This window comes from Pan troglodytes, chromosome 1 (assembly GCF_028858775.2).
Source record: "Pan troglodytes isolate AG18354 chromosome 1, NHGRI_mPanTro3-v2.0_pri, whole genome shotgun sequence".
Classification (NCBI taxonomy): domain Eukaryota; kingdom Metazoa; phylum Chordata; class Mammalia; order Primates; family Hominidae; genus Pan; species Pan troglodytes.
In genome coordinates, this window is record NC_072398.2 from 41,929,567 (window position 1) to 41,944,160 (window position 14,594).

Consider the following 14,594-nt stretch of genomic DNA (forward strand, 5'->3'; position numbering starts at 1 on the left):
AGCCCTCAAGAGTATGGAAGAGGAAGAAGAGAGCAAGAAGCTTCCTTTTTAAGAAGGTGACAAGCATGTTGCATTTATTGGGAGGTTGCTCCAAGGGAGGGACTAGTTGAGCAACCCTGTGCCCTGCTGAAATGGTAGAAGTGGTTCTATTACTTAAAGTGAAAATAGAGGTTAATACAGGAAAACAATTAACACTCTCTGTTATAGCCACAAGTTAATTTAAGATGCCTCACTGTCCCATCATGCTGCAAGTAAGCCTGCTGCCAGCAAAATTTGTTCACATACACAGAACTTTAAATGAGATTATTTAGGCCTTACTCTTAAAGAACAACTGCTGACCAATGATCATTAACAGAGGTTTGCAGGGAGCAAAATCATACTTCTCTATTGCAAAATAGCTCCACAGAGACAATAATGAATCTAGGTGGAAAGAACAGGATTACTATTTTTTTAAAAACAGAAAACAATTTTTTAAAATTCTTTGGAAAATGTTAGAAAGTGTTCTTAAAAGAAATTGAAAAATTCAGAAAAAAAAATGAAGTCAAGGAAACCTCCAAAAAAGTGTTTGGAGAATTGAAGGTAAGAATGAGGGCAGAAAACATAACTAAATCCAATAATTAACAAGGAGGTCCAATATCAAATGATTTTGGTTTCCATGAAAAGAGAAAACAGTGAAGAAATGTTACTGAAAACATTTTCTAAGAAAATTTCTCAGAATAAAAGAACATGAGTTTATAGAGTGAAAGAGTCCATCAAGAATTAGCATAATAAATAAAAATAAATCATACAGTAAAGTATACCTACATGATATTTTAGAACACCATGAGTAAAGATTGTATCCTAAAAGCTTCCAGTGTTGAGGAAAAATCAGGTCAGAAATCAGGATGTCTTTTGACTTCTCAATAGCTGTATGGAATATATTAAAACAGTAGACAAATTCCTTTAAAATGAGAGGAAAAATTACACTTTACCCACCCTACTACACCCAGCCAAACTATCAATCAAGTGTGAAAATAATGACAGTTTCAAGAATATAGGAGTTCACTCAATAGCTTACTTCCTATACATCATTTCTTAGGCAGTTCCTGGAGGATGTGCTCCAATAAAATGAGGAAATAAGAAAGAGAACATGAGTCAACAAAGTAAAGACAGGGCAGGAAGGCGAGTCTACAGATTTGAGAACATCCATTGCTTGTTGTAGTGTGTAGCAGCCCCTGTCAATGTCCTGTCAGTATCACCAGCGCCCTGCCACTTTAGCACACTCTAAACAACTTCCAACTGCCTATATCTGTTTCCTTTTACCCAGGCTTTTTCCACAACCATCGAAGGCTACTCTGATTTGCAATTAGCAGGATAAACTGAAGATAACATCTTGCAGAAGCAGATCTCGATTAACAACTGATGGAAGTATGTATAAATATCCCAGCTCCCTACCCTTAGCTATGATTACTCTGAGGTGCGAGTTCACCATCTTTACCAGTGTCCCTTGGGATGAGGCTGTGGTCATCCTATCTAGCTTGCTAACGTATCCTTTTTGGTTGACTTTCCTTCCATATCTCACTGCCTTTCTCTCCTGGTGTTTCCTGCACCTCCTAAACAAATTACCTACACTTTAATTCTTGTTTCAAGGTCTGTTTCTAGGACTTTGGCAGAAAGACACACAAGAATAAGAAAGGAATTGATAAAGCATATGATATCTCAACATTTGGAATAGATTTGGTAGACTGAAAAATCTCTTGGCGCATTTAGGAGGAAATGTAAATAGAAATATAGAAAACAAAACAAGCAAGCAAACAAACGTTACTGGAAAAGGACATTATAGACAATGTATTAAAACAAAAGCAATGAAACATACTCACAAAACGCTATTTGGTATACTGCATAGTCATAACATGTAAAAGTTATTATTGATGTAACCAAAATTATGCAATAATTATATTGAAACAAAAAGGAAAAGCAGGTGGTATATTAGAAGATGATTAAATATATATCTGTAATCAATAGATAACAGCTAAAATGAATAATTTAAGAAAAATAGAAAAACATTGCCTTAAAATATGAACATAAATATCAGGAAAAAAATGTTGCAAGATATGACAGTGGTTCTCTGGGAGTAGGGAAAGGGAACTGTGTGCACCAGATAATATGCTAATTTGTTAAACGTGAATGTATCTTAATTTTAAAGATAAATAAAGTTGATAGGTCAAGAAATAGATGCGTTTCTAACATGGTTTATAATTTATAGAATTATGTACAAAGTTAAAATCTTAAATGTGAAATTTAAATTTAAAATGGAAAGAGAAAAATGGGTAATATAATGGAGGTAAGCTCTCTATACCTACCTTTATTGTTTTAATATTTGTTAGAATATATATATATTTATTTTAAATAATTTTTAAAAGGGATTTAAATAAAAGGATAAATTAAAGAATGGAAAGATAATTTAAATCTATGTGAAAATAAGTCAACACTACTCCTTTATATTAGTAAAGAATGGTAAGAAAGGAAAAATAAAGGGCTAATATTTAAAAACCTCAACTGTTTTCTCTGTACTCTTAAAGACTGAGACTTGGGGTGGATCTTTGTTTAAGCATGTTAATAACATGAAAATATACACATACATAATTACCCATTCTTATCCACTCATAAAATGGTGTGGAAAGTGACTTTCTGGATAGTGGAAATTTTAATTTTATTTATGAAATTAGTTCATTTATGGTTGGTGGAATAGAAGATCCTCAGCACCACTCCTCCCCACAAAAGTACAGCTAGTAACTATTCAAAGACAAGAACACCACCTTGAATTCACCAGAACCTGAGAGAGAAGAGGAGAAAGCCCCTACAACAAAAACACAACTGGTAATAGAAATGGCCATTTTAGACTGTGCCACCCTCTCCCCTAAGCTGGCATAACCGCCACTCACAGAGAACTTCCCTGGACCCACAGTTTCCAAGATGGAAGGAGGGAACTGGAAGTGGACATTCTATCTCCCCACTGGTCTGGGAATTTTCATGGGAAGCCCATGGCTGTCCTGTCCCACAGGAAGCACTGGGACTGAACCACCTGGGGTGAATTGAAGACAAGTGGGGGGAAAATGTGCTTATCACGGGGACTGGCATGTGGATCTTGGTGGCTACTCCGCATTTAAATCAGCTGGGCATCACACAGAGGAGACTGGATAGTGCCATAGTGCTTCATGGGACACAACCCATGGGAAGGCCTGAGTCCCTGGTCAGATTTCCCACACGGCCCAGATGCTTACATGGAACTTTCCCCTGACCTGGAAGCAACTGAAAGGTCAGTGATGAAGTTCTGGTGCTCTCTTAAGTCTTCCCCAGACCTGGAAACCACTGCAGGTCTGTGTTTAAGTTCCTGTGCAAGCTATAAGTTCTGGTACTCACAATAAGTCTTCCCCAGATTGGGAAAAAATGAAAGGGTGGTGATTTAGTTCCAGGGAAGTGTTTAAGTTCTGGTGCTCAATATAAATCCTTTCCAGAATGGGAAGCAACTACAGGCCAGCAAATAAAGTTCTAATGTTAAGTAATAAAAGTCTAACATCACCAAAGAACACCTGCAAAAGTTGGAAGAGGTGGCCATCTCTTCGAATGAACAGGCATCAATGTAAAGACACAAGACTGAAAAAAAATCAGGGAAAAAAACGAACAAAGCTCTGGTAATAGACCCTGAAGAATTAAAGATCTGTGAGCTGCCTGAGAAATAATTAATAATAACCCTCTTTTAAAAATTCAGGAAATCACAAAAAATATCGATAGAAAATTAAATAAAATTTATAAAACAATCCAGAAACAAAATAAGAAATTTGACAAAGAAATAAGAACAATTTTTATTTGATGTTTGTTTTTTAGAGATGGAGGGCTCACTTTTTCACCCAGCTTGGAGTGCAGTGGTATGATCATAGCTCAATGCCATCTTGAATTTCTGGTCTCAAGTGATCCTTCAGCCTCAGCCTCCCAAGTGACTGCTACAGGCACACGCCAGAATGCCTGGCTAATTTTTAATTTTTTTGTGGAGACAGGGTCTCCCTATATTGCTCAGGCTGGTCTCAAACTCCTGGGCTCAAGCCATCCTCTCCCTTTGGCCTCTCAAAGCACTGGGATTACAGGCCTAAGCCACCATGCCCAGCCTAGGAACAACTTTTAAAAACCAAATCAAAATTCTAGAAATAAAGAATGCAATAACTGAACTGAAAAACCCAACAGAAAACTTCAGCAGCAGACCTGATCAAACAAAGGAAAGAATCAGCAAGCCTGGGCCCTAACACAGTGCCTTATGCCTATAATCCCAGCACTTTGGGAGGCCAAGGTAAGAGGATTGCTTGAGACCAGGAGTTTGAGACCAACCTCGGCAATATAATAAGACTCCTTGTCTCTTAAAAAAGGCAGGCATGGTAGTGCATGCCTGTAGTCCTAGCTCCTCAGGAGGCTGAGATGGGAGAGTGGTTTAAGCTCTGGGGTTCAAGGTTACGGTGACCTATGGTTGCACCACTGCACTCTAGCCTGAGTGACAGGAAAAAAAAAAAAAAGATTCAGCAAGCTCAAAGACAAAACATATGAAATTAACCAATCAGAGGGCAAAAAGGAAAAAGAATAAAATGCAGTGAAAAAGGCCTATGAGAATTATGGGACTCAATCAAACAAACCTCTGCATAATAGGAGATTGCAAGGAGACAAGAGACAAAAAAGGCCTAGAAAGAATATTTAAGAAAATAATGGTTGAAAATCCCCATATCTGGAGAAAGATTGTAGAATTCAGGTACATGGAGCTCAGAGCTCATCTATGAATGGAGCTCAGAGGTCACCAATCCACTTCAACCCAAAGAGGAATTCTTCCCCAAGGTACAGCATAATGAAATTATCAAATGTCAGACCTAGAAAGAATACTGAAAACAGCAAGAGAAAAGAAATATGTCACATTAAACAGAGCCCCAATACAACTTTCAGATTTCTCAGCAGAAACTCTGCAGGCCAAGAGAGAGTGGAAGGATATATTCAAAGTACTAAGGAAAAAAGTCCAACAGAAATATTAGTACCCAGCAAAGCTAACTTCAAATATGAATGAGAGATAAAGACTTACCTGGACAAACAAAATTTGAGGGAATTCATCAAGACCAGATTTGTTTTAAGAGAAATGTTAAAGAGAACTCTTCAGTCTGAAAGAAAAGAACACTAACGTATTAGAAGAAAACATCTGGAGGTATAAAACATATTGGTAAAAGTAAGTTTACAGACAAATTTAGAATAATATAACTGTAGAAACTCAACCACTTATATCTTTAGCATGAAGACTATAAAACAAACTATTACAGATAATAACTGCAACAATAGAGACAGGCAATATAAAAAGATGGAAATAGAGACATCAAAATGTGGAGAGGAGTGATGTTAAAGAAGAGTTTGTTTTTGCTATCATTCTTTTCTTTGTGATCGAAGTTAAATTGTCAGTTTAAAATAACCTGTTATGACTATAAAATTTTTATAAACCTTAGGGAAACCACAACACAAAAACTTATAGTAGATACATTAAAAAATAAATGTCAACCACTGTGGAAGATAGTGTGGTGATTCCTCAAAGACCTAGAACCAGAAATACCATTTGACACAGCCATCTCATTACTGAGTATATACCCAAAGGAATATAAATCATTCTGTTATAAAAATACATGCATGTGTATGTTCATTGCAGCACTACTTACAATAGCAAAGACATGGAATCAACCCAAATGCCCATCGATGATAGACTGGATAAATAAAATGTGGTACATATACACCATGGAATACTATGCAACCATAATAAGGAATGAGATCATGTCCTTTGCAGGGACATGGATGGAGCTGGAAGCCATTATCCTCAGCAAACTAACACAGGAACAGAAAACCAAACACCACATGTTCTCACTTATAAGTGGGAGCTACACAATGAGAACACATACACATGGACACAGGGAGGGGAACAACACACGCTGGGGCCTGTTAGGCGGCAGGGGGAGGGAGAGCACCAGGATAAATAGCTAATGCATACAGGGCTTAATATCTAGGTGATGGGTCAGAAACCTGCAGGGGCTCCAGCAACAAAAAAGAAGCAGCAACAGAAAAAGAAGAAAGGTGGAAAAGGTGGTTGGTGATGAGAATATTCTTGTTGCAGGCTGTTTTTAAACTAGTCTCAGTGACACTAGGAATATAATAAAGGTAACACAGCAAGAAACACAGAACTGCTCCCTCTTCATCTCCATATTTTCATAATTTCTTGTGTTTCAAATAGGGAAACATCTTCCTCAAAGGCTACCTAGTGAGATATGGCCTACTGGTTGCCTCATAGCTTTGTACAGATTATGAGGACTGAAAATAATTGGGCATTTACCCATCTTGGTATCTGTTGTATCCTTTATCTGTGTGTGCTGATTCGATCTTTTTTCAGTTTCACATACCTTATCTAAGGTTTCCCAGGATTTAAACAGAAACTATTTCTACGATTTCAGCTAGAGTCAGAAGATACTTGTTTCTGTTCAAGTCTCACTTTAAATTATGTCTTAGGAGGCCTTAGGCAACTGAAAGTGGAATCTTCTGAGCATTCCTAAATATCTGCTTTGAAATATCATGTGATAAAGAGGGACCTTCTTAATACACTGATGTTCTTCACTTAATTAAATGGATGGCCACAAGAAAAATAAAGTAAATGTCTTAAATAATTTAACCATAAATTTTTTGTCATGTGATACTGGAATATGGGATACTTTTCATATATATATATATATATAATTTCAGATATATATATAGCTCCTTTGTGCCCCATATCATTTTCAGATTATGGTAACATACTGATACAGCACCATGAAAGAACTCAAGGAAAATATATCAATGTAAGAAGTTGACTCTTAGACCTAGTGTTCTGAGGTCAGATGGGTTTGGACTGCCTCAATCAGAAAGATTAAGGACTATTATCAAGAACATGAACATTGGCTTCCTACATAGAGAGGAAATCAGTATCTGAGTTCCATACCAGGCAATATTAAAATCTAACAGGTCTGTTTGGCCCATTGATAGATACTCAAATGGTATCTCCTTCTGGTTGTGGATTTTGACCATTGATTACCTTTCTCAATGTAATGAAGTATTTTACAGTCAATTTGTGATGTAAATGTTGTTCTTGTCTTTCCTCACTTACAAATTACTTTGACATTGAACAGCTGTGAGACAGACACATTGAGATGCCTGCCCTTGTTATTATTCATTTTATGCTGTCCAAGATATCATTTAATTTAGACTTACAAGTATTTCCTTGTGATTATATTACTCTGTCCTTGTTAATAAAGTGCTGCTGTGTTTGACTCTGAACGTAACTACCAAAACTTCTTCAAAGAGTTTTTTATAAAAGACTTCCCTCCTTTACAATAAAGAAATGGGGTGCTGCCTTTCTGTTTAGTAAAAGCAGAATCTGCAGTGGCATCTAAACAAGAGATCCTTTTTAAATACAAATGATGTATTGTGGCATAATACTTTTTTGAGCTCTGCAGAGAACAGTCTTTTGGTAATAGTGGCAGATATTTATTCCTTCTGAATATATACCCCATTATAGGAATAACTGTTACTTATTTAGGATTCCATCATTGAAGATTTTGACCCAAGGCACAGCAGTGAAATTTACAGTTCTCAATTTAGTTGTCATTATTGACAGGCATTGGTATTATTAGTCATTGCTAAGCAACTGAAACTTCAGTTCAAATAAGTAAGTTTTAATTGTCAAATGAAGTATAAACACATGAACTTTCTAGAAATATTTCCTCTTTTGGATAGGTCTTTAGCCAGTACATATATATACTTTGTCGAATATATGGATGTGCGTGTGTACATTTATAAAAACCAGTATGGATACATCCATTCACTGTGGTACATTTTAAAATAAAATATTTTAGCAGTGAAAAAAAAATACCTAGGTGATGGGTTGATAGGTGCAGCAAACCACCATGGCACACATTTACATGTGTAACAAACTTGCATGTCCTGCACATGTAACCCAGAACTTAAAATAAAATAAAATTTAAAAATAAATTAAAAATAAATAAATAGCATGAAATCAAAAGATACTACTAGAGACAAAGACTTAACTATGAAGGAAAAGAGTAAGGGAGGAACAAAGAAAGACTCAAAAAAAAAAAAACAAAATAAGCAACAAAATGGTAATAGTACATCTTTAGCTATCAGTTATAATCTTGAGTGTAAATGGGTTAAATTATCCTATTAAAAGACATAGAGTGGCAGAATGGATTTTAAAAAACAAGACTCAGCTATATGCTGTCCTCAAGAAGCTCATTTCACCTGTAAAGACATGCATACACTAAAGGTGAAAGGATGAAGAAAGTAACCAATGCGAAACAACCCAAAAAAAGCAGGAGTAGACATGCTTAGATAAAATAGACTTCAAATCAAAAACAATTTTTAAAAAGAAGATTATTTTGTAATAAATGGAATGATAAAGAAGTCAATATGGCAAGGGGATATGACAGTTGTGTTTGTGTATGTATGTGTGTATGTATATACCCTCCACACCAGAGCACCTAAATATATAAAGCAAATATTAATAGACTTAAAGAGAGAGATTAACTGCAATAGAATAACACTAGAAGATTTGAACACCCCACTTTCAGCAATAAACAGATAATCCATACAGTAAATTGACAAACAAACTTCGGAGTTACACTACACACTATACCAAATGGAACAAATTGATATTTATGGAACATTTCATCTAACAGCTGCAGAAACACATTTTCTCATTACCACATGAAATATTCTCCAGGATTATGTTAGGCCATAAAACAAGTCACAGCAAATTTTTAGAAATCAAAATTATACCAAGTACCTAAAAACAAAAAAGGCCATTAAGTCACAAACCCATAGCTAATACCATACTAAATGGGGAAAAGTTGAAAGCCTTTCTTCTAAGGTCTAGAACAAAACAAAGATGCCAAGTTTCACCACTTTTATTCAACATAGTACTGGAAATCCTAGTCTGAGCAATTAGACAAGCAAAAGCAGATAAAAGGGCATTCAGATTGGAAAGGAAGAAGTCAAAATGTCCCTGTTGGTAGATGACACTATCTTATATTTAGAAAAACATAAAGACTCCATAAAAAACTGTTAGAATTGATAAATGAATTCAGTAAAGTTGCAAGATTCAACATTAATACAAAAAAGTTAGTGATATTTCTGTAAGCCAGTAGAGACTGGCTGATGCCATTGTGCTTAGTCAACAGATGGGACCATACAGAAAAGGCAGCTGTAGAAGAGTCCATCTGTATCCTGGCCATATGGCCTTGACCTACTCTAGAGATTACTGCGAATGGTCCCATAGGTGTCATTGGCTACCCATGTCTCTCTGACTGATGGTGAGCCCCATCCTTGGAGCCTGCTCAGCCAGCCAACAGTGTAGATCCCTTGGGTCTGGGAGCCATTGCTACTGGAGCAAAACTTCACCAGTGAGAGAAGAGAATAGGCGGAAAAATACCCAGGTCTTTTTCCTGAGGAGGACAACTCAGAGTTGGGTTCTACATGCTCTCAGATGCTTCCAGCATGATTGAGTCCCAGTTAGCAATGAAATAACCCCCTCAACAATGTTCCCTCATGGGCTTTCTTCCCTTCTCCATCTTACTGCCCACTCACTCACAGTGTTTTCTGGAACCACCTTTCAGGGAAACTAGTTGCTCACAAATTCTTGTATCAGGGGAAATTCAAAAATAAACATTAAACCAAGAAATGCCTAGTAGCCTAGTAGGTAATGGCTTTTAAGATCATGGATAGATACGTTTGATGTTAAGTGGATGTCTTAGTCTATTTTCTGTTGCTTATAACAGAACACCTGAAACTGGGTAATTTATAAACAAAAAAAATTATTTTTTACAATTCTCAAGGCTGGCAAATCCAAGGCCATGGCTCGGTATCTGGTGAGGACCTTCTTGGTGGGGACTTTGCAGGGTCCCAAGGTGGCACAGGGCATTACATGGCAAGGGGGCTGAGCATACTAACTCAGGTCTCTCTTCCTCTTCTTGTAAAGCCACCAGTCCCACTTCTGTGATAACAGCTGCGAAAACACATTCTTCTCATTAGCACACGAAATATTCATCTATGAATGGTTTAATCCATTCATCAGGACAGAACCCCCATGAACCAGTCACCTCTTAAAAACCCCACCTTTCAATAGTTCCACATTGGGGATTTACTTTCAACATGAGTTTGGAGGGGACAAACACTCAAACTATAGCAGTGGGTTTCTCCAAAAGCGCCACCTCCTCTGTTACGTCTAAAGTTCAGTGAAAGCCTGCCATAATGCCATTTCCTTCACATAATTTTGGGAAAATTAAGCCAAAAAGGCCAGTGTTCAAAAGGCCAGAGTTCTGTGTGCAGGGAGAGAAAAGACAGCCAGAGGAGCTGGGATAAGAGTGAGAAAGAGACTGCACAGGAAGCAAGAGTCAGAAAAAGTGATGACTTAAAGGAATAAAAGTTCCTAGAGTACCCAGAGATATAAGGAAGTTTGATATGGGATATCTCTTCCTGTGTGGGGCAGTTGCTCAACCTGTTTTAACTTAATATTAAGGAAAATGGTGACCAAATCAGACAGAAGAATTGAGCATATGCAGAGGACTGACATGTGGGCTTCATCTTCATCTGTCTTTAGAAGTTCCTTCTCTGGGGTTGGAATGAGGAAGTCAGACACAAAAGTAAACTTCCTTCATGGAAGGCAATAGTGGAGATGTGGCATAAGTCAAAGAGACAATGTGCACAGGGGCTCAGGGGAAGGCGTGACTCCCCCAGAGCGGGAGAATGGGGGAGGCTTTGAGGGTGTGTTGACATTTAACCTCACCAGGGAGGACATGAGTGCTGTGCACACATGAAACTGTGGAGTAAAGGCAGTCTGTCCACGATAAGAACCCAAGTATGGCCAGGCATGGTGGCTCACACCTGTAATCCCAGCACTTTGGGAGGCCAAGGTGGGCAGATCACTTGAGGTCAGGAGTTTGAGACCAACCTGGCCAAAGTGGGGAAACCCCGTCTCTACTAAAAATACAAAAATTAACTGGGCATGATGGCACACACCTGTAATCCCAGCTACTCAGGAGGCTGAGGCAGGAGAATTGTGTGAACCTGGGAGGTGGAGGTTGCAGTGAGCCAAGATCGTGCCACTGCAGTCCAGCCTGGGCAACGGAGTGAGAGTCTGTCTCAAAAAACAAAACAAAACAAAACAAAAAAAAACCCCAAGTACCTATTATTTGTGGCCCAAACAGTAAAACAAATGTATTAATATATTAACTTTATATTATGGGTTTTTTAAGGACGCTTATTTCACAGAGTCCTAAATGACCACAAAGACAAAATAGTTTTTTATACATACATTTTTAATCGAAAAAAAATTTGTGCTTTGTGTGTTGAAAAGCAAAAACATGAGCCACACAGAGGATGATTAATAATTTCACAATCTCAAAGCACTAAACTTTAGCAAATTATCATTTCTAGATATTTATTATGATGAATATCACTGCCAAATTGACAGTAGATTTGCTAAACTGATCTGTATTGAATTGCAAGAGGCAAGCCAGCAAGACACCTTTTCCTCCTTCTTTTGAGAAAAATTATAGTTCTTTATCCAAAGTGTATTGTCTTGCACTGTCTCTCTGTAGTTCCAGTTGTTCAATTTCCAGAGACAGCTTATACACCTCCAGGGCCATTTTCACATCCTCTGGGTTTGGGAGACACTGCATGAGTCTTTTGCCTGTGAGCACTTGTTCACAGCCTTCGGGGGTCTCCTAAAAGATATAAGTGGTGGGTGTGATTGAGAAGCTCAGTGGAAGGACTACAGGATTGAACCAAGACCAACCTCAGACTGGTGGTTGAGGCTGGGAAAACAAGAAATCACTTGGGTCCCACCACAGTCTTCCCCAGGGGAACATGGATCTGTTCTGAGACAGCTGTCCAGAAGGCCCCCATGGTAACAGAGGCTGTTTTTGCTGACCATCCAGAAATGGAACAACAATATATTATATAGCTTAGCAAAAGTTAAGCTAGAAATCAGTACTACTGGGTCTATGAAACCCTGCTCTGTAAGGGCTCAGTTTTTCCTGTTCTCAAGTGAGAACAGGAGAACTTGCCACCCCTAACTTACCAGAATGCTTCAAGACAAAAAGAGTTTCTTTGAGTGGGAGTGGCTCAGAAATGAATCCTGACAAGTCAGATTTCACCATTGTTGAGTGGTACAGAGCTCTGGGGGATGCCACCATTTTTAGGGGTTGACAGCACAGACCTTCCTTGAATTGTGCCACTTACCCACTCACACTTGGGCACCTCTGGGTACCAGGTTCTGTTCTCAGAGCAAGTGATACTTTGGGGACCAACCACACCATAGCCAGAATCACATTGGATGGTGACATTTTCAGGCTCAACATACTGATCCTTATCCACAGACAACCTTCCATTCAGTAATTCTGGTTTCAGACACAGAGCTGTAATGGAAACATATTTTTAAGAAATCTGTAAATCTGTGAAGAAAGACATGATAACAGTCTCGGATAATAAGAATGAACTGTATTTAGTTCTGCTAATTGTTCTATCTTTCTCTTCATTTGAAAACATTCATATTAGCATTTTATTGAGTATGACTACCTATCAGACTTCTGCTAGGCACTTTATGTTGCTATCATTTAAGTCTCCTAGCAGCCCTATGAAATGAGCACTGTTATTATTCCCATTTTATCTAAGAGACAGTTGAGATACATTAAGACACTTGCTCAAAGTAATAACATTTTCATATAATATGACAGCATATTTCTTTTTTTTATTATACTTTAAGTTCTGGGGTACATGTGCAGAATCTACAGGTTTGTTACATAGGTATACATGTGCCACGGTGGTTTACTGCACCCATCAACCCATCATCTACATTAGGTATTTCTCCTAATGCTATCCCTCCCCTTGCCCCCCACCCCCTGACAGACCCCAGTGTGTGATGTTCCCCTCCCTGTGTCCATGTATTCTCATTGTTCAGCTCCCACCTATGAGTGAGAACATGTGGTGTTTGGTTTTCTGTTCCTGCGTTAGTTTGCTGAGAATAATGGTTTCCAGCTTCATCCATGTCCCTGAAAAGGACATGAACTCATTCTTTTTTATGGCTTCATAGTATTCCATGGTGTATATGTGCCACATTTTCTTTATCCAGTCTATCATTGATGGCCATTTGGGTTGGTCTCAAGTCTTTGCTACTGTGAATAGTGCTGCAATAAACATACATGTGCATGTGTCTTTATAGTCGAATGATTTATAATCCTTTGCGTATATACCCAGTAATGGGATTGCTGGGTCAAATCGTATTTTAGTTCTAGATCCTTGAGGAATCGCCACACTGTCTTCCACAATGGTTGAACTAATTTACACTCCCACCAACAGCGTAAAAGTGTTCCTATTTCTCCACATCCTCTCCAGCATCTGTTGTTTCCATGACAGGATATTTCTAAAAGAAGGTATGTGACCCCAGAATCCCAACTAACGAGGTAACTGTCACTCACAGTTTTGATTGCTGCAAGATTCTAAGTATAAAAATTTCCTTCTTGCAGACATTTATGCAGCCAACAGACCTATGAAAAAATACTCATCATCACTGGTCATTAGAGAAATGCAAATCAAAACCACAGTGAGATACCATCTCACACCAGTTAGGATGGTGATCATTAAAAAGTCAGGAAACAACAGATGCTGGAGAGGTTGTGGAAAAATAGGAATGCTTTTACACTGTTGGTGGAGTGTAAATTAGTTCAACCATTGTGGAAAACAGTGTGGCAATTTCTCAAGGATCTAGAACTAGAATTACCATTTGACCCAGCAATCCCATTACTGGGCATATACCCAAAGGATTATAAATCATTCTATGATAAAGACACATGCACACGTATGTTTATTGCAACACTATTCACAATAGCAAAGACTTGGAACCAACCCAAATACCCATCAATGATAGACTGGATAAAGAAAATGTGGCACATATACACCATGGAATACTACACAGCCATAAAAAAGGATGAGTTCATGTCCTTTGCAGGGACATGGATGAAGCTGGAAACCATCATTCTCAGCAAGCTATCACAAGATCAGAAAACCAAACACTGTATGTTCTCACTCATAAGTGGGAGTTGAACAATGAGAACACATGGACACAGGGAGGGGAACATCACACACTGGGGCCTGTCGGGGGGTGGGGGGCAAGGGGAGAGATAACATTAGCAGAAATACCTAATGTAGGTGACAGGTTGATGGGTGCAGCAAACCACCAGGGCACATGTATACCTATGTAACAAAACTGCATGTTCTGTACATGTCATCCAGTACTTAAAGTATAATAAAAAAAATTTCCTTCTTGACTATTATTCTCCTGTGTACAAAAGAAACAATGATGGCAAATAAATACTGAAGTTTTTGACAGCAAAGTCATGCATGTTGACAGCAAACGTCTATGCATGTAAAAATCAGACCTGATCTCAACTCCTCCTGTCCCCACAACTGCTGCAAACTACGAGTCCCCCTTCACCCTCCCTGAC

General features: G+C 38.1%; 1 protein-coding gene across 4 annotated transcripts in view; it reads right to left on the reverse strand.

Annotated features, from left to right (window-relative positions):
- Positions 1-11,387: 11,387 nt before the first annotated feature.
- The window catches only part of C4BPA (complement component 4 binding protein alpha), a 40,700-nt gene continuing 37,493 nt past the window's right edge, over positions 11,388-14,594 (reverse strand). For 2 of the 4 annotated variants that reach the window (XM_514156.6, XM_009441396.5), the window contains exons 11-12: positions 12,334-12,509; positions 11,388-11,816 (exon numbers count right to left, since the gene is read on the reverse strand). In XM_514156.6, coding sequence (XP_514156.3) covers positions 11,643-11,816; positions 12,334-12,509 — 350 coding nt within the window. In that variant the 3' untranslated portion in view covers positions 11,388-11,642. The remainder of the gene's footprint in view (positions 11,817-12,333; positions 12,510-14,594) is intronic. The other 2 variants (XM_009441395.4, XM_016937710.3) reach the window with 1 other exon arrangement.